Source organism: Sciurus vulgaris (assembly GCF_902686455.1).
Source record: "Sciurus vulgaris genome assembly, chromosome: X".
Classification (NCBI taxonomy): Eukaryota; Metazoa; Chordata; class Mammalia; order Rodentia; family Sciuridae; genus Sciurus; species Sciurus vulgaris.
This window is the reverse complement of record NC_136471.1, coordinates 101,770,523-101,796,102: the sequence shown is the minus strand read 5'-3', so window position 1 is coordinate 101,796,102 and position 25,580 is coordinate 101,770,523. Positions and strand designations below refer to the sequence as shown.

The window sequence follows — 25,580 nt, the reverse complement described above, 5'->3', positions numbered from 1 at the left end:
AAGGTGCCCCTAATTTCAAGTTTCTGTAATTAGGTAGGAACATTATACTTTTCCTTCCATATTTGCAAATTGAAAAAACATATTTTTGGCCTGATCTTAAAATCTTTCTTCACCCTTGACCATTTTAACACCTTCCTTTAAAATCTAGTTTGTTATTTCTTTCTTTGGATGTGACCAGCAGAACCAAAGAATATATTCTTGATCCAATAGATGTGCATAACTGATATCTGCAGTTCAGAACCAAGCCTATTTAAAAGTCCCATAATACTGGCCATGGTGGCTCCTGCTTGTAATCCCAGTGACTTGGGAGGCTAAGGTAGGAGGACCTCAAATTCAAGGCTAGTCTCAGCAATTTAGTGAGACCCTGTCTCCAAATTTAAAAAACAGGGATGTATTTAAAACTGAACTATGGGGACATAGCTCAGTGATAACGTGCCCCAGGGTTAAATCTCCAGTACCCACCCCACACAAACCTCATAATTTTTCAATTCATTATAAAATAGAAATGGACACAAAGACAGTGCTGGGGCCTTCCCATTTGCTATTTGTTTCAGATTTTAAACACAGGCAATAGTGATAATTAATACAACATGCACATACCTATTAAGCTGTTACTAGTATTCATTTGTAGATCAATTCTGTCACATATGTAAGAACTATTCATTTTTCTCAAAGATCGAAAAGGACATTTTTCCTATAAAATCACTGAATAAGCTTACAACCACCTTGGGGGAAAAGTGATCAATAAATAGCACACAAATTCTCCTCAGAGGACATTATGGCAGGATTATGGGCATCCTAGTGTCTTTGAATTCTGGCCTGTGCTTTGGACAGTGCATTGTACAAAAAGACACTTCATAAAAAGATACTTGATTGAAATGATTTTTTTCTGAGCAAGTTCTGAAAAATTGAAAGAAAGTATTAGAACAAAAGATTTAACCATAGAAAATAATTTATTTTATACTACTGTGTCCTTAAAGTCATAATGAAGATCATTTTAACACTAATATTTGTACAACAGTTTATAGTTTCTAGAATGCTGTCATACTTATTATCTTATGTGATTCTACAATAACCCCATCTGAGGGCAAGTATTTTTATATTGGAATGACTGGAGGCTTGGTAGGGTTAAGTGACCCATCCAAGAGCCACAAACAGTGGGCAGAAGAGTGAATCCTAGGACCCAAGTCTCTGACTCCTACTCCAGTGTTCCTTCTGCTACAGAAGGAGCCTCCCCAAAACCATGTTTCCCTCTCAGCAATGTACTAGAATAATCTGCACTTGGTAATGAGTGATGTCCAAATTCTATTACATCTTTAATCTCAACTTTATTTACCATATAAGGATTTTTTTCTAGCCCTTGATCCAAAATTTGCATTGATGAATTTATTAGAAGCAATTATGCCCTGCCTTCAGAATAGTATTTTACTTTTTCTTTTTGCCTAGTTCATTTGGAATCAAGTTTGTATTTAATAATCAGGTTGATAATCATACATTTTAACATTTTTTTTCAAAAAACATTTTTTTCAAAGAATCTCACTGATATAAACAAGTCTCTTAAAAAGTTTCCTACTACTATTCCAAAATAATAGTCAAAAAAGTATAAATATATCAACTGTTTTAAAAGCCTATTTCTTTAAAGAGGAATATGCTTCTAAAGTCAATAAAAGCTTTGGATCTGGAATGATTTCATTACAAGACTGAAAGGTCTCCTGAAAAAGTTGACTGAGTAAAAATAACCCAAAAGGAGGACAGAAAAATAAACAGTAGAATGTTTAAACTGAAAAATTCTGTGTCAAAGTAGGCTGAATCTGTTTTAAAACTGTCTCCCTAAACATTTTACTATGAAAAATTCTAACCATAGATAATTGGAAAGAATTGTGTACACCATTTACATCCTACAATTGTTAACAACTTGCTGTATTTCTTTATCACATGTCTATCCAACCATCCATCCACAAATTCACCTTATTTTTCTTTCATTTCAAAGTAAAGTAAATGACAGAGTGGTTAACATCGGCCATTTCATCCCTAAACTGAACCTAAACCTGTAAAGGTTTTTAATCCTTTTTCCTCTCTCTCAGGTAAAATTTACATAGAGTGAAATACACAAATCTCAAGTGTACCATGCAATCACTGTTGATATACCTATGTTCCCTAGCAATTATTTCAATGAAGACTTGTGCGTATTTCTTAAATTACACATATAGCCATGAAACCCAGTATGACTAGCAAATCCAGCATCTGAATTGGCTCTAGTTTCTCCTCCTGAAGAGTATTCAATAATCTCTTTCCTATTATATTAGTGATACATTAACACAACACTATATCACTACACACACATTTTTATCACCCAATCAAAATGTTTCCTTGTGCTGGGCACAGTGGCACAAGCCTGTAATCTCAGCAGCTTGGAAGGCTGAGGCAGGAGCATCTCAAGTCCAAAGCCAGCCTCAGGAACTTAGCAAGGCCCTAAGAACTTAGTGAGACTTCATCTCAAAATAAAGAATAAGAAGGGCTGGGAGTGTGGCTCAGTGATTAAGTGCCCCTGGGTTCAATCCCCGCTACCAAAACCAACTAACCAACCAACCAAACAAACAAAAAACCCAAAAACCTTTCCTTGAAAGCACAATAACATTTTTTAAGAATTGTTTACTAAGGTATACTTTATTAAGTTAAAATTTAACAATTTAAGTGCATATTGTCATTACTCCAAAAATCATCCCTTTTGTCCCTCTGCAGTCAAGTTCTTTTCACTTCCCTACCCCCTGGAATAGCTTTTATTCACATTGCACAAAGCAAATTCCGGTTTTCAATCAAGTTATAAGCAACAGTGAATCCTGCAATGGAAATTGTTTTGGACTTACATATCTGTGCTATGTCCAATTCAAATTACACATGGTGATAAATATTTTAGATTCTTTATGTATATAGTATGGACACTTCAAATTTTATGAGTTAACAGAAGCAAATGCTACATATGCATTTTGTCAGAATATAGATGCTATAATTCTAATGCCATTATGCTTATTGAAATAGTCTGTGTTACCAAATAGCAACATCTTTGAGCCCAATGTTTTCAAGGTACTTTGACAACATTCTGCTGGCTATTAGGTGCCCATTTGTGTAAAGCTCTATTGATAACTCCACAATGCTCATTCCCAAATGACATGACAGGTCTGGCTGATTGAAAGAAGAGAAGGGAGGGAAGAAGAAGGGGGCAGGAGACACAGACAGAGACAGAGATAGGAGAGTGCTGAATCTATTTGGGAAAAGTCTTTCATTTTAATAGTTGTTAGGTTGTATGTGGTAGGCAGCTTCTAAAATGGACCCCTATATGATTCTCACCCGCTGGTATTCTCACCCTCGTGTGATCAATTTCCTCACCTGGAGTGAGGGCTGGGCTTATTGACTCACTTCTAACGAACAAAATAAGGCACAAGTTATATGATATCACTTCTAAGACAAAATTATAAAGATTATGTCTTCTATCTTAGGCAATGTCGCTCTTGCCCTCTTTGATCACAGGCACTGGGGAAGCAAGTTGCCATATTGTGAACAGCCCTCACCCACAACCAGTGAGGAACTAAAGTCTATCAATAACCATGTGATTCCCCTTGTGGTCCAGCCCTCGAGGGAGATGGGAGCTAAGTCAAGCTCCCATTCCACGCCCACAAAAACTACGAGATGAGATAATTTCATTACACAGCAAGAGATAACTAATACACCACGAGATTTTCAGATGAAATTGGCTACAATTTGAGCTGCAAATAATGAATGCAAGAAAATGTGACAATCCATTCAATGATCAGCACCCAGATTTTCTAATTTACCCTTTGTCTTTTATCTACTTTCCCCTTAGTAAACACAACTTTGAGGAAAAGGTTTATTTTATTTTTAATTGAATTTTTATTGAGATAATTATAGATGCCTTCTGTACCTTGCTCAATTTCTGCACTGGGAACATTTCACAAAAAGTTGTAGCATATCACAACCAGAATACTGAAATTGATACAATCCATCTATTTTATCCAGATCACCTCAGTTTTATTTAGAATCATTTATGTGTGTATATTTCTTACATTTTAATTTTCTCACATTCGCAAATTATATCCCTTTGTCATTAAAATCTAGCTATCATATTATTCCCTTCAAATGTCTACTTGGTCATAAAAGTTATTAAGAGACATGATTTCAGAGTTTATTTCACAGCTCCCTATTAATAAACTGAAAATGGACTCAATAACAGAAAGTAATGAAAACTACTTAGAGGTCATGTAATTTGTCAAGTGAAAATTCACTTACCCTGAAAGTTTTCTTGAAAGCCAACTATAAAATAAAACGTTACCCTTTCCCCAGAATTAATGTATTTGTGTTTGAAATTCAGATGTGAAATAATGTAAGATGTGGCTGAAATTTTAACACTGCCTCTTTTTCTTCTTATGAAAGAAGTGAGAAGTGAAGATTTGTGCAACAATACCTCAGGAAATCAATATATCCAGGTTTTAATTTCATGGTCAGACAGTGTTAAAATTCAGATTTAAACATCTAAACACAAACAGCCAAGGAAAAAGTCAAGCTGATTATGAACCATGCAAAGCCAAACACTTTTGCATAAAAGATAAACCTTAGAGGAAAACAAAGGGATACCTACTTTCTGCTGCTAGAAGTCCTAGGAGGAAGGCAGCATATGGACAAACAACAAACAGTATGATTTTAGAGCAAACAGGTTATCAAGCCACAGTTGGGCCCATCAGATGAGCTGCAAGAAGTAGCAGTCCCCCAGCTGACCCCAAAGGAAGTCCTCACATTCCACGAGCACAATCACCAGACTGTTCAGGATTTCAGACATCAAATACTGGGTTCTGATTCTGACTTCTTTGATTTGAAATATGACAATAGAATATATCCACTTTGATTTATTAAGTAACAAAGCAATAGTACTCTGTTTATCAGAAGATTAAACTCCATGGATTCTAGTATATGGACAATGGATGAATTTCAATGATCAAAATAGAAAAACATCTTTTATAAAACATTGTTTTATATTGTAAATGACCTAACACAAGCATATTTGACTTTCTTTTAGATGACAAACTGGAAAGCTAGTTTTTAAATTGTGATTTTCAAATATTCATATTTTCCTGAATGCATATAGTATATATTACTCATTACCATGATAAGGTTCAATTTAAGAAAACATGCTGGATTTTGTGAGTAGGCAGCTTTATGGCTCTTCTCAAATACTGGCATTTCATAGCGCCGTAGAATTGCAAGAAATTTGGGGGACCAAATTAGGATTGCCCAGTATTAATTTTGTCCAAAAAGGTCATTAAAAAAACTGACCTACCTACCATTATCATTTTCATATAAAAAGCAGTGCCTAAAGGTGGAACACAAAGACAGTCCATCTCAAGAAAGAACAATTGGTGACCTTATGTTGTCCTCTGTCTTTCTAACCCCTCATTCCCTGTCCCCCATGGCCCTGCCCTACAAGCACATGTTTTGTGATCCTTTTCTCTTTGTGCTATGGGCTTGAATGAACTTTCAGGTAATGATGAAAAGTGCTTTGTGTTTTCTTCTCTAAAACAAAGCCACACAAATTTCAACAGAAAGACACCAGGAAAGATAACTTTGGGAACTTAAAAGGAATGATGCAGAATTTAAGTATTAGAAGTAGAGAAAATTCAGGTATGGAAATCAATGAATATACTTTAAAAATGAAATGAAAAAATAATGAAAAGCAAACACAGATGTTTTAATTTATGAAAGTGTGAAGCTTTATATGAGTCCAATTAAAATATATAATTGGCTTTCTGCAACCAACCATATAACCACTACTGTTTGGTTGCAGATAAAGGATGCTTGGTGGCAGATTAGCTATTTGATAAATAATGCTGGTTATAACAGTAGAATGCCTTCCTTTAAATGACTTGGTATTAAAAATTGACTTCAGGAATGTACGAATAATTCCCAATAGGTATGTCAAATTTAGAAATGTGTTAAGAATTTTCTTCAAAAAATTTATTTGTTATTTTTTGCTTCTGAACATATAAAAATATTTTCTCCTCATTTAGGGGGTGATTAGCATTAGTCACATACAGAGCATTTTAATTCTTCCATATTTTATTTGTAGCACCCAGACAATGCCATTGAAAAATACTTATGACAGACATTTAGCATATCAAATGAAAATACAGACTGCTTACAAGATCATTAAGATCCAGAAATTTAAAAAGAAAAGTAAAGAAAAGAAACTGGGTATGATCGCAGGAGGTAGAAGGCAAGAAGGAATGTAAACTGTGGATAACTAATATGAGGGTTTGCAGGACACCTGTAAGATGGTGTAAGAAGTTTCTTTCTTTAGCTTAAAAATCAAATATTATTGGGCACAGTGGAGCATGCCTGTAATCCCAGCTAATTGGGTTGAGGATGGCAAATTTGAAGCCAGCCACTGCGTCTTAGTGAGACCCTATCTCGGAGTAAAAAATAAAAAGGGCTGTGGATGTAGCTCAGTGGGAGAGCACCCCTGGACCACAAACATTAAAAAAATCAAGTATTATAATCAGAAACTATTTCAACCAAATCACCTAAAGATTATACTAAAAATGAGACAAAAATTGGGTAATAAAATATATTGAATAGAAAATAAGCACTTCTATAAAGTGATAATTCCTTTCCCTACAGGAAAAATCCAACTCTTCCCAGAAGAGAACATGAAAGAGCTTGTTAAATTCTTTCTAGATAGAGATAAATATTAATTAAGGGCCAACACTGAAGATTAGGTCTATGAAGTGATTTGCAAGGACCATACTGTTTTCTAGGACCATTTCTAAAGATGCAAATGATAGTAGAAATACGGATCTAAAATCTCACATATATATAGTGTATATATATATATATATATATATATATATATATATATAGTGTGTGTGTGTGTGTGTGTGTGTGTGTGTGTATATATATATATTCCAAGTATGTGGCTGCTTGATGTAGTCACATTGTGACATAAGAACTATTCTAAAGAGGGTCAACTGTAATCTGAGTGGGAGGAGAAAGGACTGAAATCCAAGTCGGGTGTGGTGGTGCACACTTATAATCCCAGAATTTGGGAGGCTGAGGCAGGAGGATCACAAATTCAAGGTTAGCCTGGGCAATTCAACAAGACCCTATCTCAAGATAAACAAATAAGAAGGGCTGGGGATGTGACTCAATGGTAGAGTGCCCCTCAGTTCAATCCCCAGTACCAGCCTCAACACACAAGAGTAAAATTCAAGGTAACAAAAAGTCACAGGGGGAGGGGAAAAATGAATTAGTAGCAAGAAGAGACAGATAAAATGATAGGGAATATGGGGGAACCATACCTATAAGCACAACCTTGCCTTCCATGTGGTAAGGGCTTGGATGGTTACCAAGCCAGCACAACAGAAAGGTCTTCTCCTCAGAGTCACTTCTAATCTAAGATTCCCATTTCTGAATGTTTTTGGAAATCACCTTCACTCAAAAGAGGAAGATTCATATCCCAATTGGTAAAAGTTAAAATGAGGAACTATATACCTGCTGAATGGGAAACTTGATCCTGTCATTTTGTACAAGGTAAAAAAGTACATTCTAACTGGCTAGAAATTCTGAGTGTGTGTACAAGTGTGTGAACAGAGGAGGGCAGAAGCATAAAAACAGGGAAGAAGTACTAGTACATTCCTTCTTTTCATCTTGTTGGCTGTGGGAAAACCAACTCACACTTTGGGCCTTGGTTCCAATGATGATATATGAGTATTGAAAATGCCAGTCCAAGAGTACAAAAATCAAATCAGCAGTGCAAAGTCAACCACATGATGGATACTGAGTGTCTTTAGTGAAAGAAAGAAGAAAAGCTGAGGCCAGATGACATAACTCAGGAGTTAATAAAGAAATGCATAAATAAAAAATTAAAACTCTAACACACACACACACACACACATCTGTATATACATATACATGGAGCCTTAGGATTTTCAGCAAATGACCCTTGAGAATATCTCACTGGCAAGATGGAAGTCTGAGCATAAATGATTTCATGGACACTATCAGGTTTCTTCAGGACCTGTACACAGTTCATCAAAACAGGTAACTCTTCTGTGTTCTTCCTATTTGAATACTTATATCATGGATTATAGACTTTTTATATAGAGAGAACTTGATAATTGTTTCAAGACAAAACTTACAAGACAGCTTTCCATTGAAAGATTCATTTCAAAGTAGTGCTGTCTCAAAGTCTGACTTAACGTGATGACATGGGGGAATTCTTACAACAGTTTTTGTTGAGGGAGAAGGTGATTGGAAAGATCCAAAAAGACTGACTGTAATGTTGGACTAGATGAAGTGTAATGTCAGGTCTGAAGTGCAGAAAGGGGAAGAAATATTACTGAGGTAAAAAGAAAAAAGTGAAATGTTGGTTTTGGAGTACTAGTGGAGGAACACTTTGGAACTAAAATGAAAAGGAGTAAGACATATGTAGGTAGAATTTGGTTGCTGATAAAATCCCTTGGAGAATTTAAATTCACACAGAAAAAAGTTTATTTACAATTGAAGAGAAAGGATGTAGATGCCAAGTGATTTACACAGCTGAATGGATGAATTACGCAATTACCTGAGGAGGTAGGATCTTCAGAGAAATCTGGCAACTCTTCAGGGGGATCCCCATAGAATGAGTTGAATTTGTGACTTGACACAGCGGCTAGTACTGCTCCCTAAAGCAGAGATGAAAAATATATGATTAAAACAAATGCACAAATATAAAAGGTTAATTAAGTGGGTATCTTAAGGATTGTTCAGACAGTCAAATACATAGACGATGTTGGCTGGAAGAAAGGTAACTTTTAAAATAATTTTGGAGCCCTTTAAATAAATTACATATGCATACACTACAATAACACTGTTGGGAATTGCAAAAGTGTATGAACTAATTACATTTTGAACTCAAATATGTACCACATAATGGAATATTTGGTAGTCATTATTAAAATGATGCTGCAGAAGGGATGTTTAATGAAATGGAAAGATGTTTGTGATGAATCACACCTTGAAAACAAGGTATGGTATGATCTCATTTTTGGAAAAAATGTTAATATAGATATAAAAGTCAACATACACCAGAATATTCATTGTATTAATTATCCTTGGATAGTAGGATTATGAGCCATTTTTCTTTTCAAAATCTTTTTTCCGCCTTTCTTTCTGTTTTTAACAATGACCATGTGTTACTCTTGTACATGAATTCCCAATCAGACTAAACATCAGAACAAACTGCATGTGACTTTCAAGTCACATGTATAGCCTCCATGAGTCCTGATTGAGGATCACTGCCATGTTGAATACCTGGCAGACCTTAGGACTGTCTAGTGGAGAAAGGATCAGAGTTATTGTTTCCAGAACAGGAAGACTAACAAAACTTCCGGGTTTGTTCCTTAGCTCTGCCCCTTTCCAGCTGTACAACACTGCTTGTGTAAATCATTTAATCTCACTAGGTTTTCTTATCTGTAAACTGAGGGTACTAATACTAACATACTTTACCTTATAGGATTATCAAAAGTCATAATGCATATGAAAGTGCTTTGCAAATTGTAAAAAATTTTCTGAGTGGAAATCATGACTAGCCCTACAAATAGAGGTCAGAACATGAGCACAGCCATTGGCCAGTCTACACAGAATTGCTCATGTGGTTTAAGTATCAAATCACGCAAGGTTGTTCAAGACTATAGTAGTCTTGGTCTAAATTTTAAATACTGAACTCTTGAATTTTTATGAAAAGAAAGACACATCTCTTAATGTGTAGGCATTTGTTAATAAATCTATGAAAACGATAGAAATACACTTCCACAAAGATCACTTTTGGGGGGGCTCATCTTAGTTTCTTTTTCTTAGTTTCTATTTTCTTAGTTTCTATTTCTCCTACAAATGTAAATTGAAAAGTAGACTGTCGAAAGGGAAGAACAAAAACAAAAAACCCAACACCTGATCTTGAGGCCACCATTTCAGACAAATTTAGATTTCCAAAAGTTCAGGGTCAATGCAGAAAGGTTCTAATGCAGAACTGTGGCAACCATGTTGAAAAAAAACAGTAGTGAATGTTGAGTTCTTCTTTCTACAGAAGAATTGTATTTCAGTTTACATATTATACATGTTCCCTAAAAGGTGGGTGGGAATGGAATTTTTATATATCAAATCATATTTCCCATACACTGAAATTAGACTTTTAGAAATGCATTATTTTTATTTCCAAATAAAGTCCAACTGAGATTTTGATATGTTAGTTTCAAGTTTTAAGCCCTGTTCTAGCTACTAAAATAGTCCAAGATCTATAAATACTTAAACTATTAGGGAAACACTATTTAAAAGAACCCTGAGAAGTAAATTCTTTTGAAGTAATTGTAGCAAGTTCCTAATTTTGTCTGTCTTATGGCTAGCAGTTTTGTTTATTTAGTTCTTTAAACTCAGTGACTACAAATATTGAATGCCAAGCTATTATATAAAATAGTAAAATAATTCCAAAATAGTTCATGGATTCATAGAGTTTTATTATGGTTCGAGAGACAATCTTAGAAATGTCTTATTCTAGGAGATTTAGTTTTGCCAATGGAAAAACTGAGATCCAGAGAGGCTTAGCGACCTGTGAAGATTACTGTCAACTTAGAGACATAATCAAGGGCAGACAGAACTGAGGTCTGCTGACTACTCTGCCCAGTTCAACGATTTCTACTTACCAGGAGTCAACATTTTTTTTGGTAAAGGGCCAGACAGTAGATAATTTTAGGCTTTGAATGCCATATGGTATCTTTTGCAAGTACTCAACTCCACCATTTAGCCTAAAATCAGCAATTGATGAAATATAAATGAAAGTACAGTGCTGTGTTCCAATAAAACTTTATCTATATCTGTGTATCTATATCTATAGGCAGTAGGTTGGATTTGGCCTCCACGTGGTAGTTTACCAAACTCTGTACTACACAATCACTTTCGAGATCCTCTGTGTACAACAGTAATATAAAATCTGAGCTTATATAAATAGTTCTTCAAATTTTCTGCTTTAATTTAGTAGGTATACTTCAGTGTGTTTTAAAGATGAAACATAATAATTTTAGTTAAGAAGACTATTCACAATCTATTAAGAGTAATATTAAAGTTGAAATTTTCTCCTTTAAGTACTAGAAAACAGATTTCTAAACAAACTTTTCCTACTTATGCACAGTTCAGGAATGCAAGAGACCGATCAGTAAGTCAGAGAAGCATTCAGGGCATACTATTGTAATTGCAAAAGCAATAAAGGAAAAAAATCACAGAAAGTCATCAGAAATCTTCCTTGCTTTCCATATACACAGGGAATAAGTGGTTTTATCCTCTTAATTGAATCACATGGTTTCAACTTACCATCTCCTAAACCGATTGCAATAAAATCACTCAAATACAGAATATTGTTTCTATTTATATGGGAAATTTGCTTTCTAGGTATAGAAATAATTCATGAAACAAAGAAGATGATTTCTAGAACAGATTCCCCTCCTAGACAGACAAGCTCAGATACCCATAAACATATCTTTGCTCGTAACTCCTTCAGGAACTGACTCCCAGGTCCGACTCCATGTGTACTCCCTCAAGAGACTCACAACCCCAGAGCACAGATTTTCCTTACAGCCTAGGTCACACAGTCTGTCTCATGTATCCTTAAATTCGATTCGAGAAAATATGCTCCTCATATCTAGTCCTGTGCTGAGGACTACATAGTTTATAAAAAGGAATTATTATTTCTAGAGGATTTTTAAAAAACTGAAATATTAAAACTCTAAAGTTTATGGAGAGGGGGTGTAGCTCAGTGGTAGAGCACTTGTCTAGCATGCATGAAGCCCTGGATTCCATCCCCAGCACATCCAACAAACAAACAAACAAACATCTCTAGAATTGAGTATGATGTTAAAGGAGGAAAAGCCCCAACATCCTGAAATGTCTGGTTACCAAAATGGGGAAAAGAAACTTTTACTCACAGAGATAAGGTGAAATAATGAAAGAAAGGAAGACCAAAAGAAGTTTGTGATCATAATTTGAATCATATGCAGGGTTCCACAAACTTTGTTAATCTACAGTTTCAAAGATAGTCTGGAAATGATATGGATAATTTCTAATTATCTAAATAAATTTCTTCTTAGAAATTTGTTGTCTTCTGTAGCCTGCTGAACAGGTTGAGTGTCAAAATGAATGTAAGAATATGGAAAGGAACAATTTTCTGGATTGTTGAGCATTGAGGCTATTATACCCATAATGAATAATAATCCTGAAATTTCAGCAAAGGTAGTCAGATAAGTAAAATGAGTAATATTTTATATTCTGGCATCAAAAAGTCACCAATATCTACATGCATGAGATTGGGATCCTCATTAGAATAAGGCATATTCCATGCTTGTATAAATATATGAAAATAGATTCTACTGTCATGTATAACTAAAAAGAACCAATAAAAAATACAAAAAGGCAAAAAAGAACAGAGTCTCACAAGACTTTCAGCATGAGAAAAAGGTTCAACTGTGCAAATAATAAACTTACTATCAAAAATGCAGTCAATATCATGTCTGGCAGTGCAAAACTAGAAGCAATCTCCATGTCCAAAAACTGGTTAATTATATTATGATTTGTACATATAATGGAATAGGTATAGAACCATTATAGTTTATGCTTTAGAATAATGACTCTCAATAAGGTGGACGTGTCAGAATCACCAATGAACCTCTTTCAAAATACACATTCCTTCCACTCACACATTGCTGGTGGGGTTGCAAATTGGTGCAGCCACTCTGGAAAGCAGTATGGAGATTCCTCAGAAAGCTTGGAATGGACCCACCATTTGACCCAGCTATCCCACTCCTTGGCCTATACCCAAAGGACTTAAAATCAGCATACTACAGTGATGCAGCCACATCAATGTTCATAGCTGCTCAATTCACAATAGCCAGATTGTGGAACCAACCTACATGTCCTTCAATTGATGGAATGGATAAAATATTGTGATATATATATATATATATATATATACACATACATACAATGGAATATTACTCAGCCATAAAGAATAATAAAATTATGGCATTTGCAGGCAAATGGATGAAATTGGAGAATATCATGCTAAGTGAGATAAGCCAATCTCAAAAAAACAAAGGACAAATGATCTTGCTGATAAATGGATGATGATACATAATGGGGGCTGGGAGGGGGGCAAGAATGGAGGAAGGATGGATTGTATAGAGGAAAAAGAGGAGTGGGAGGGGTGGGGGGAAGGAAAAATAACAGAATGAATCAAACATCATTATCCTATGTACATGTATGATTACACAAATGGTATGCCTCTACTTCATGTACAGAGAAACAAGTTGTACCTCATTTGTTTACAATAAAAAATAAAAAAAAATACACATTCCTTCAACCTCACAAACACACTGAGGGATTAGGGAGGTAGGGGTGGTCCCTTGGTTGAGTGGTACAGTGAGCCACTATTAATGATGGCAATGTGTTATATCCCTCAAGTGTGCTGAAGTGGAAACCAGTATTTAAACCTGCATTTTGTTACGAGGTATAAAAAAGTGGGTTTTATGAAATTCCCATGATATAAAATTAATCGTCTCACAGTGTATAATTCAGTGGTATTTAGTACATTCACAATTGTCTGGTTCTAAAGAATTTTTATCACTCCCCCAAACCCTGATACCTACTAAGCAGACACTTTCCAACACCTAACTATCACCAATTTGCTTTCTGTCTCTATGGATTTAGAAACATAAATACCTAGTCTAGATATTTCATATACACAGAATCATCTAATATGTGGTGTCATATCTCTTTTTGCATGTGGATATCCAATTGTTCCAGCCCCATTTGTTGAAAAGACTATTCTTTCTCCTTTGAATTGCTTGGAAAGTTTTGTAAAAAAAATTGATTGACCATAGCTGGGTGCGGTGGCTCATGCCTGTAATCCCAGTGACTCAGGAGGCTGAGGCAGGATTATGAGTTGAAAGTCAGCCTCAGCAATTTAGCAGGGCCCTAAACAACTTAGCAAGACGTGTCTTAAAAAAATAAAAAGGACTGCAAGGACTGGGGTTGTGTCTCAGTGGTTAAGTGCCCCCTGGGTTCGATCCCCAGGGGGAAAAAATATCAATTGACCATAAGTAAAAGGATTTATTCTTGAGCTCTCAATTCTGTTCCACAGAGCTATATATCCATCCATCCATATACAATACTAGCACAACAGTGTTCTGGTAACTGCAGCTTTATAGTAAATGTCCAAATTGGAAAGCATGAGTCTTCCAACCTTGTCCTTTTTTTTCAAGATTGTTTTGGCTATTCCAGAGGCTCTGCATTTCCATGTAAATTTTAGGAATAGTTTAGTTTCTGCTAAAACTTTGATAGGGATTATGGTGAATCTATACATCAATTTGGGAAGAACTGTCATCTTTATAATATTGACTCTTTCAATCCATGAACATTAAATACTTCTCCATTCAGATCTTTAACTACTCTTAGCAGGCAGGTTGTGGTGGTTCACGCCTGTAATCCTAGTGGCTCAGGAAGCTGAGGCAGAAGATTGCAAGTTCAAAGCCAGCCTCAGCAAAAGCAAGGTGCTAAGCAACTCAGTGAGTCCCTGTCTCTAAATAAAATACAAAATGGGCTGGGGATGTGGCTCAGTGGTTGAATGCCCGTGAGTTCAAGCTCCAGTACCCATCCCTCGCAAGAAAAAATAATAAAAAATAATTACTCTCAGCAAGTTAGTTTATGGGTCTTGTATTTCTTTTGTTCATCTTTTTCATAAGTATTTCATTCTTTTTTGAAGCTATCATGGCTGGAATTTTTCTTAATTTCACTTTAGGCATGTTCATTGCTCATATATAGAAATATAATTCAATTTTGTATCCTGATCTTATATCCTGCTACCTTGCTGACCTTGCTATTTCTGATAGTTTTTCGAAGGGTTCCTTAGGATTTTCTATATATGGAATCATGCCATATGTAAACAAATGCCTTTTCTTTTCTTGCCTGAATATGCAAGAGCCCAAGAATTTATATTTCTAACAAGATCTCAGATGAGGCTGATGCTGCTGGTCCAGGGACCACACAAGAAAAGTGTACAGTAGTTTCCCTTCATTCATGACTTCACTTACCTATGGTAAACCTTGGTATAAAAATATTAAATGGAAAATTCTAGAAATCAATAATTCATGTCTTAAATATTATTATAATATACTATTATAATTATCCAAATGTATTATTAGTTGTTGTTGTTCATCTCTTTCTAGAACTAATTTATAAATTATACTTTATCAGAGCAATGTATTATATAGAAAATAACAGTATATATAGAGTGTATACTGTCTGTGGTTTCAAGCATCCACTGTTTGGTAATGTATCCCCTATGGATAAGAGGAACTATGGTATATTATACAACGGATATGATAGTAGAGGAAAACAATAGAAAGGAAGTTAAATATTACAGTGTAAGTGTAAGAGTTGTTCTTTCTAAATAATGTGAGGAGAATGATGATCAAAATGGTCAGAAAAATGTAAGCATAATTACTTTGGAAAAAATACAAGAGTAAAGATTACTCAGTGAAATTTTTGATATTTTAATGCTTTTTAAAACAACTTTCAAAACCCTCAAAAATGTCAAAGTCAATGACTGGCAAAAAGCTCAAATGGTACAGAATGTCCATTCAGGAATGACAGTTGTTTATAGTGTACCCAATCAAAGGTATTAACATTAAAATTATAATAACACATTAATAGCAATTGCAAAGTTACTAGTAAATAATATTTAAGAAGCACTTACTACAACTTTTGTAATATACTAATTCATTAAATCCAACCTATGAATGAACTATCATCACCATACCCATTTTATAGATAAAGAAATAGAGGCACAGAAAGTTTAGATAATGTGTTCGAGGCTACACAGCTAGGAAGTGTCAGAATGAAGATACGCTAAATGCAGTGTAGCTTGAGAGCCCACTCTTTCCTTCTCCTTTTTGCCAATGACACTAAAAATTTCATCGCTGACTAAGAAACAGAAGTAATTTTCTACTGATTTCAATGAACTTCCTTTATAATCACTTCCAAGGGAGTTCTAGAAATTAGGTTGTCTTCCACTAATTGAGGAGCTTAAAAATAAGTGTCTGGGTAGGATAGGCAGTTATACAGTGGGCTCTGAAAGCCAGGGAAGTTGACTTTTTTGTTCTAGAGGTTTGCAAGAGAGGCAGAATGAGGAGAATGAGTTCCTTGAGGAGGGCAGATGTGACACCTCTTAACAGGGTGGCTGAGCTACTCCACAGAATACTGCCTTACCAGAAAAAGCTGGAAAAAAAATTCAGTATTGACCCTGCTGATGTTCTTAATTCTAGGTTGTTTGGCGGGTCTTAAAACTTTAAATAGCCCTGCAAAGGGATGTGGTAAATCCACATGACCCCTCTGTGCTGTGACAGCTTGACCCTGTCCAAATGAATCTTAGTCACCACTTTGGCTATTTTAGGCCTAAGTCTGATTTTGTGGCCCTGAGAGAAGAACAGCATGTCTCTTGTGATGGTGAAATATCTATACCTGGGCAATGGCAGGTTCAGCCCTGCGTAGTGTTACATCACATAACACCAAAGCAGTGTTAGGAGTCTAAAAGACTTAGGGCAGAATTAAGAAAGAAGTACAATAAATAGTTTCTTTGGGAAGAAAACTAACTTCAAAAATAGCTGAGCAAATTTCACTAGGAATGATAAGACCTGTTTTTTTTTCTTTTGTAGGTTAATAGTTCAGGTGGATATTATCCCAAAGGGGAAAAAAAGTCATGGGAAACTTCTTTGGGCAACTTCTTAAAAAATGGCACGTTATTAATAAATACCTTGGCCAAGGATTTTTATAAAGCAAATAGACAAGAGTCAGTTTGAACTTCTGACTACAAAAACAAGTAGGAGAAAGACTTAAATGGGACTACTCATCACCAACAATAACATGTTAAAATTTCCCTTGTTCTATGGCACCACTGTTCAATGGAACTTTCCATAACCATGGGAATGTTCTATATATGTGCTGTCCAAAATGTAGTCACTAGCCATATGTGGTTGTTGAGCACCTGAAATGTGCTAGTGTGAATGGGGAACTGACCGTTGAATTTTATTTAATTTCAATGAATTTAAATTTAAATAGTTGCATGTGGCTAGTGGATACCATGTTGAACATTTCAGCTTTACAGTATAATATTGTAGACTAAGTTTTCCCAAAATTTATACAAATATTCTTTTAAATTTGGAATTGTATAAAATCATTCATAAATGTTAGGGGTTGAATAATAACAGATGAATAATATTATTGCAATTTATGATGTATCTGAAAGTACTTCAGAAGAAAGGTTTTATAGTTGGCAGGAGTCACATGAATAAAGAGGACTACTATACAATAAGCCACTTAAAGAGCAGAGTTAACATTTTATGTATCAAAAGTAGGTCAAATATAAATGAATTTTAATGCCGTAATGTAATAGGTTTTCTGTTATCCTAGGGTGGGACGGGGTAGAGCAGTATTGTTCCATATCATTTTCTTCCAATGCCAGAAAGACTCCACTATTTAATGTTGGGTCTTTTCAGAAGCTTTTGAAGTCAAATGGACTCCCCATGTGGGGTAATTATTATTTATTTTTTGATGGGGTGAAGGATAGGGAGAGTAGCAAGAGAGAGAATGATGTCTAGAAAGAATAAAGGAAGGAAGGTAAGAAAAGTGACTTGAAAATATTTCCAAGTAGATCAAGGTAGTGGGGGATCTTATCTATTGCTTTGTGATGGGGATTTAATCCTAGATCAAATGTTAATTCAGTGTTATTTCCATTGAACTAAATTCACATTTTCTGTCAAAATAAAATTTGTTTGAAAAAGCAGCCTAGATTAATATTTGATAATAATGGATGATAATGTTAACTATATCTCTACTATGAATTTTAAGGAGAAAACTCTAAAATAAAATTTATCTTCCAGTTATTAAAACTTGTTTATTTAGATTCATATTTAGATATTAATGGATTTTTAAAAACTGAAAGTTTATTGAAATGGCAGTAATTTTTAGAAATGAGAATTTAGCTTTAACAAAAATAATAGCCAACCCTAGGTTATACCGAAGGGCAACAAAACAGAATAAGAAGATTGTCAATGACTATATTTGTTTGGATCTTTGCTGATTTAATTTACCTTTAGTTTCCTCCTTGCATTGAATTTCCTCAGTTGTTCTACTGTTTCTGGAAGATGAATCTTGTAGGCATAACGATCCCTCTCCTATAAAAGAAGAAAGATAATGAACACACATAACCATTTTGAAAAGTGAAGAAACCTAATATATAACAAATAATAAAGTCCAGATTCTTAAATGTGAAGCTTAGATTGAATTCTAGGAGATTGGAGATTTTATTTCATGATAATGGTAAATACTCTGAAATGAGGGATAGGAGGGTTAAAATGGATAGTAAAGCAAAATTATAGTTTCAGCAATAATAAAGGACTGAAATAATAAAGGACTTAATCTAATTTTGAGATATATGGTTATGTGGCTAAAATAGTCATAATGATCGTAAAGGTATGAAATTACATTTGACATAAGTTTTGTCAGGTAAAATAAGCACTTGAAAAGTTAACTCTACAACCAATTCATCATTCTTAGGGTCAGAAATAACTGAATTATAAAAACCACAAAATTTCTGGGCACAGTTATACATACCTGTAACCCCAGCAGGTCAGGAGGCTAAGGCAGGAGGATTGAGAGTTCAAAGCCAGCCTCATCCAATTTAGAAAGGCCAGTCCTAAGTAACTCAGCAAGACCCTGTCTCTAAATAAAATACAAAATAGGGCTGGGGATGTGGTTCGGTGTTAAGCACCTCTGGGTTCAATCCCCGGTACCAAAAATAAATAAATAAATACCACAAAATCTTCCAACTAGGACAAACCTTTCAAGGCCATCTAATTCAACCATTTTCCCCACACAGGAAAATCTCCTTCACTGCCTAATGGATAATCATTCTATTTGAGCTTGCTGAGTAAGAGATCATTACTCTATAGTGACCCATTTGAATCTTATTTAAGAAAGAGTAATTTTGAAAATAGTCTTTCTTAGCCTGAGCCCACTTCTAACTCATTTAGGTCAGCTGTCTTTTGCAGTAACACAGAACAAACATCCTATCCTTTCCCTATAATATCTCTTTTTTTGGGGGGGGGGGGTTTCCAGGGATTGAACCCAGGGACACTACACCACTGAGCCACATCCCCAGCCTTATTCTAAATTTTATTTAGAGACAGTATCTCACTGAGTTGCTTAGCACCTTGCTTTTGCTGAGGCTAGTCTTGAACTTGTGATCCTCCTGTCTCAGCCTCCTGAGTTGCTGCGATTATTGACATGTGCTACCGCACCTGGCTTATAATAGCCCTTTAATGGTGAAGAGGGGGACCATGTTCCCACTAAGCCTATTCTCTGAGACAATGTCCCTCGTTGTCTCAACTATTTCTCATGTATATTTCAAACTTTTTGCCATTCTTCTTATCCTCCCTTTGGTTCTACTCCAATTTGTCAATGTATCTTGAAGATGTATATGCTTTAAGCTTCATTCATTCCATAATAATATTTCTTGAGATCCTACTATATGTCAGGCATTGTTTGATGTACTTGGGATTATCAACAACAGAGATACCAGCCCTCGTGTAGTTCATATTCTAATTGGAGAAGATGAGAAAATAACTAAAAGGTAAATTATAGAGTATGTCAAAAGTACTATGGAGTAAAGCAAAAAGTGAAGCTGAGTAAGCAGGAGTGGGTGCATTGCAATTAATAATGGGGTGATCAGTGTAGGCCCAGTGGAGAAGGTGACATTCAAAAAGGGCAAGGGAGTGGTCCCAGTAGAGAGAACAACCAATGCAAAGGGCTAAAGGAGGGACCAGGTCAGATTTTTGAGAAATAGCAAGGAGATCAATGTATGTAGAGTGAAGTGACAGGGAAGTGGAGAGAGGAACAGATCTGATTGAAGAGATGACAAGGCTGGGGTAGGCTGTGAAGTGAAGGGTCTTTGGTTTTTATTGTGAGCGGGAGAGGGAGCCACTGGCGGCTCTTGAGTAGGAGTGACATGATTTGACTTAACTTTAAAGGAACACTCTGATTGTTGTGCTGAGAATAGATTGAGAGGTGATGATTGGCAAGAAAGCAAAAAGGGCACAGAGAACAGTTAGGAGCCCATTGCAGTAATCCAGGTAAAAGATGATTGTGGATGAAGTCAGAGAGAAACAATAAAAAGGGTTAAAAAGAGATAGGCTTGGAACACATGTCTCCAAGGTATAATCCGTGTATAATAAACTGCACGTTTAAAATGTACAATTTGGTAATTTTTGACATGTCTACCACTATAAAACATCAGTACAATCAAGATAATGAATACATCCACCACTCTCAAAAGTTCCCTCATATCTTCCAATCCCTCCTCCTCCCCCTCAGACAACCACCAATCTATTTTCTATCACTATAGTTTGTTTTTCCTAGAACTTCATATAAATGGAATCATACAGTAGGTGCTCATTATTGCCCAACACAGCATAATAATTCTAAATTTATCTGCTATATATCAATAGTTCATTCCATTTTATTGCTGAGTGGTATTCCATTGTATAGATGTACCATAATTTATCCTTCCATCTATTGTTGGGCCCTGGGTTGTTTTCAGTTTTTGAATATTACATATAAAGCTTCTTATGAACATTCATATACAAGTCTTTGTATAAATATATGTCATTTCTCTTAGGTAAATCATATGGAGCAGAATGACTGGGCCATAAGATAGGAATATATTGAGCTTTTTAAGAAGCTATGAAACTATTTTCCATACTGGCTGTACCATTCTACATTCCCACTAGCAGTGAATGAGTACCAGTTGTTTCACATCCTTGCCAACATTTGATATAGTCAGTCTTTTTTATTTTAGTCCTTCTAATACATTTGTGCAGGTATCTTATTGTGGTGTTAATTCCTATTTCCTAATGACTAATAATGCTGAACATTTTTGCCTGTGCTTATCTGCCATTTGTATGTCTTCTTTGTTGAAGTGTCTGTTCAAATCTTCTCCCATGCTGAATTGGGTTAAATGTTTTCTTTTTACTGAGGTTTGAGAAATCTTTACATATTCTAGATATAAGTCCTTTATCAGATATATAATTTTCAAGTATTTAGTCTGGGATTTGTTTTTTTCATTCTATTTAGTCTGTGATTTGTTTTTTCATTCTTCTCATATCATCTTGCAAATAACAGAAGATCTTAATGCTGCATACAGTTTGCAGGTAGAGAGAACTGAATTTTCTGACCAACTGGATGTGGGGTGTGAGAAAAAGAGAAAAGTCAACGGTACCACTACATACAGAGATTTTTGGTGTGAGCAACTGGAAGTCTGATACCAATTGTATTGAGAAGATGGGGGCAAGCATCCTGAAAGATGCATGTCATGCCTGGATTCTATAGCACCAAATGGGCACTTCAGTTGATCTCCCCTCTCCCTGGTGCTGGAGATGGAACCTAGGGCTTCTCACATGCTAGAAAAGTGCTCTACCACTGAGCTACACCCCCAGTCCATGGAGTTGATTTTAAAAATACTTCCCATTGAACATAATAAACACTTTCACCCAGAGTGCACTGTCTGAGTCAGAGTTATTGATAAGGAAATTGATTCAAAAGTAAAGTGCTAAAATGACTACCCAGTGGTGAGATAGAACAAGCATATTTCACCACTACAATTACACTAAAAGCTCCTGGTATGGAACATAAAGCAACTAATGGAATACTTTGAAAACTGGAGAAAAGAAGGTAGACTGGGTAGGCACCCCAGGATTGAAGGGAACAATCAATCAAACAATGGTGACGGCGTTGGAAATTTTTTGCCTCCTAACATGTATGAGCCTGGGTGCGAGAGCAGCTTGCAACCTGGGAACTCCAAGGACAAGGAAGGCAGACAAAATGAACCCCAAGAAAAGGCCACTGAGAATGGCTGTCCTGAAGGACAGAATCTTCTCTGTGTCTTTAGATTATATTACAACTATGAAAATTTAGCAGGGCATGGTACATGCCTGTAATCCCAGAGATTCAGGAGGCTGAGGCAGGAGGAGTGCAAGTTCAAGGCTAGTCTGGGCAATTTAGTGAGACTCTGTCTCAAAATAAAAAATAAAAAACTGAGGATGTAGCTCAGTGGTAGAGCACCCCTGGGTTCAGTCTTTAGTAGTGAAAAAAAGAGAAAAAGAAAGAAAGAAAATCTGTTTTATAGCCTGGCAATGTCTTCCTCTCTCTAGCAGACTGGGAAGTTTACTGCATCTCTGACCATAAATTCTATGTCTAGTGAGTTTCCTTTCCATTCATCATTCATTAATGTGAAGTGAACAAAGTCCAAAAAATAAAATTATGTTTTAATTATGAATTCTGATATTTTCTAAGTAGACAAAAATCACAAGATTTTTCAGTCTATTAAGGTATCTCTTACCAGAAAATAAGTAAGCAATACCAAAAGCCCAAATGAACCAAGAGTAAACATAATATTTTTCTGGATTAAACAATCCCTCCTGACACTAATAATGTGAGATGAATTCAGAAAATTTCCATAGCAATGTTTCCTGTACTTTAATAAAGTACATAGTGCATAGTCCTTTGGGCGCACTAGATGTGGGATACATAATTAATTGGTGTGTTGATTGATATTTCCAAAATTCAAATCAATAAATCTGATATAAACACCCTTTATTAGCCAATAAACTTTACAGCCTACAAATACAAAATGTGTGAGAAGAATTCAGCCATCTATGAGGAGAGTACAATCTCCGTTGGCCTACTTTTGTTGGAATGAGCAAGTCTCATTAATTTGGATAGGTAAAGGTGTTCAATGGGTGTAATTTAAGAATTATAAGACATTCACATATTACTTGATCTAATCTCAAATTCTTTTTTGACATGAAATGATTAAATAAGACTTTTTGGGCTTGTTTTATTGAAGAATTAATTCTTGTCTTTATTTTTTTGACATAAAGCAAGGGTATTTTGACTGGGAACTCTTCATTTTGAGAACTTTCATCATCTTATTTCTTCACTTTGCAGTTATTTAGAACTTTTTCATAATTAAATCACAGTTTAAACTTGAGCCTAGAGTTCCAAATCAATACCACTTACATTGACTGAAATGAGTTACAGATAGACATGGACATGAATTGAAATATAACAGAAAGCTACTCCCATCAGCTGGATGACCTCATTGAATCTCACTGAATTCTTCAGATGACACATAACCAGTGAAGTTCAACTGTAGTTCAGATACAGCTTGTGACCCTGAGCTCAAACAGCCTTCTGGACCTTTTTTTAAGTTAATGACACTTCTTGTCATTTTTCTCTCTGGCACCAGAAATCTATAATGTATGAAGCACAGTTTACTTAGAATAAGAATTATCATTATTGGCAGGGGAAAGGGTTTCCAAAAATAAATGTTATTGGCCAAGATAAGCTTTGATAATGAAAGTCACTGTGAACATATATACTATATAATGCTAGAACATTTTCTAAAGGATTTTAAAAATGACTAAAGTGGCTGCCACTTTCATTGCTATTTGGTATTTAGACTAGCTTCTAATAACAAAAGATCCCCATTAGGGAAAAACTGAGAAAAATAAGGGAGAAATAGGAATCTTGTCTAAATTGTTCATTTTCATATCTGGGAGGAAAAAATATTTTAAAAGTATCTAAGAACCATTTACCACTGTTTTCTAGGAAAAATTGGGAATATCAGAATGTCTGAGAAGTAGTATTATTTAAGACAATCTGGAGTCACTGGACACCCTAAATTGTTCAATTAATATTATTCCCTATCATCACTACTAAGATACATTATTAATCTACATTTTATGTATCTTATTGTTTTTCATAAGTTCTGGGGAAGAAGCATGGTATAATATAATGAACATTCATTCAACCAGTCATTAAATCATTAGTATTTATTGATCACCTACTATGTGCCAGATACTTTCTAGGTTTATACAGAAATGAACCAGAATGGAAAATTCCTACCCTTGTGCGGCTAGGACTAGACAGACAACTAAAAATTAAGATATAAGTACATCTTATGGAGACTCTTGCTATAGAGCAAAATAAGGCAAGGAAGGCAAATAGGGAATTCCAGAGGCAGGAGGCATTCCTTCTCCCATATTTTAAATAGTGGTCAGAGAAGGTTCTAATAAGAAGCTGGTATCTAAGCAAAGATGGTGAGGGAACAAGCCATGCAGAAATGGGGGCAGAATGTTCTAGGGGAAAGACATGGTTAACAGGGCACTAAGGCAAGAATGTACCTGTGATCTGAGATTAGCAAGCAGGCCAATTTGATTGAGAACTGAGAAAGAGAAGGGAGAGTGAGAGAAGGGTGAAATCAGGAAGTCAAGCTGTATAGCAGATTAAGAAAGAATACTTCAGGGGAGAGGCCTGGATTCAGGAGTTATCAGTGTACAGACAGCATTTAAGTTCAGTAAGACTGGATGAGTCCAGTCAAGGGACTGAGTATAGATCAAGAAAAAAAGGAGAAGCAAGGACAGAGGCTAGTGGCACTCCAATGTGAAGAGGGAGGTTAGGGGACACAAGGACACATCAGCAAGATCTGAGGAAGAGCAGCCAGAGTAGCAGAAGAGAAACCAGGAGAACATGTATCCTAGAAGCCAAAGGCAGATAAGAGCTTCAGAAGGATGCTTGTCAAATGTTGCTGATAGGCCGGGTGCAGGGGTGCATGCTTGTAATCCAGTGGCTTGGGAGGCTGGAGTTCAAAGCCTGTCTTAGCAATTTAGTGAGGCGCTAAGCAACTCAGCAAGACCTTGTCTCAAAATAAAAAATAAAAAGGGCTGGGGATGTGGCTCAGTGGTTAAACATCCCTGGGTTCAATTTCTGGTACAAAAAACAAAGTTGCCAATAGGCCAAGACGGACAAGCTGTGGAATTGAACCACTGAACTTAGTCATATAGAGGTCAGTGGTGACATGATAAGAGCTGTGGAATTTTTTGTTTGTTTGTTTTTTTGTTTTATTTTGTTTGTGATGCTGGGATGACACCGAGGGCCTCACCCATGCTAGGCAAGTGCCCTACCACTAGGCCCTCAGTCCCAGCTCAACCAGAGCTTTCTTCATGGAGTTGGTAGGATTATGACCTTGACTAGTGTCAGTTCAAGAGAAAGGGATGGGAGAAATTGGAAGAAGTGAGTACAGAAAACTCTTTCCAGGAGTTTTGGTGTCAAGGGAATCAGAAAATAGGGGCAGACTCTGGGGGAGGGGTGGTGCAGGAGCAAGAGAAGGCATGTGTGTGTAAATATGTACATATGTAAGAAATAAAGATAAATTATAGGCTGATGGATGCAAAAGAGACAAAAAAACTGATGATGAAGGAAAGGGAAAAGTTGTTGGAACAATGTCATCATATAAGTAAAAGGGACAGGGTCTATACAAGCCACAGGGTCTTGGTAAGCTGAATTAAAATCCTGGCCCCACTACTGACAACTTCTGAGTC

The 25,580-nt window shown here is 35.8% G+C and overlaps 1 protein-coding gene across 8 annotated transcripts in view; it reads right to left on the bottom strand.

The window, feature by feature from the left end:
* Positions 1 to 25,580, bottom strand: part of CASK (calcium/calmodulin dependent serine protein kinase) — a 358,268-nt gene that overhangs the window by 92,187 nt on the left and 240,501 nt on the right. For all 8 annotated transcript variants that reach the window (XM_079122840.1, XM_079122842.1, XM_079122843.1 and 5 more), the window contains exons 9-10: positions 18,234 to 18,317; positions 8,630 to 8,729 (exon numbers count right to left, since the gene is read on the bottom strand). In XM_079122840.1, the coding sequence (XP_078978966.1) occupies positions 8,630 to 8,729; positions 18,234 to 18,317 (184 nt within the window). The remainder of the gene's footprint in view (positions 1 to 8,629; positions 8,730 to 18,233; positions 18,318 to 25,580) is intronic.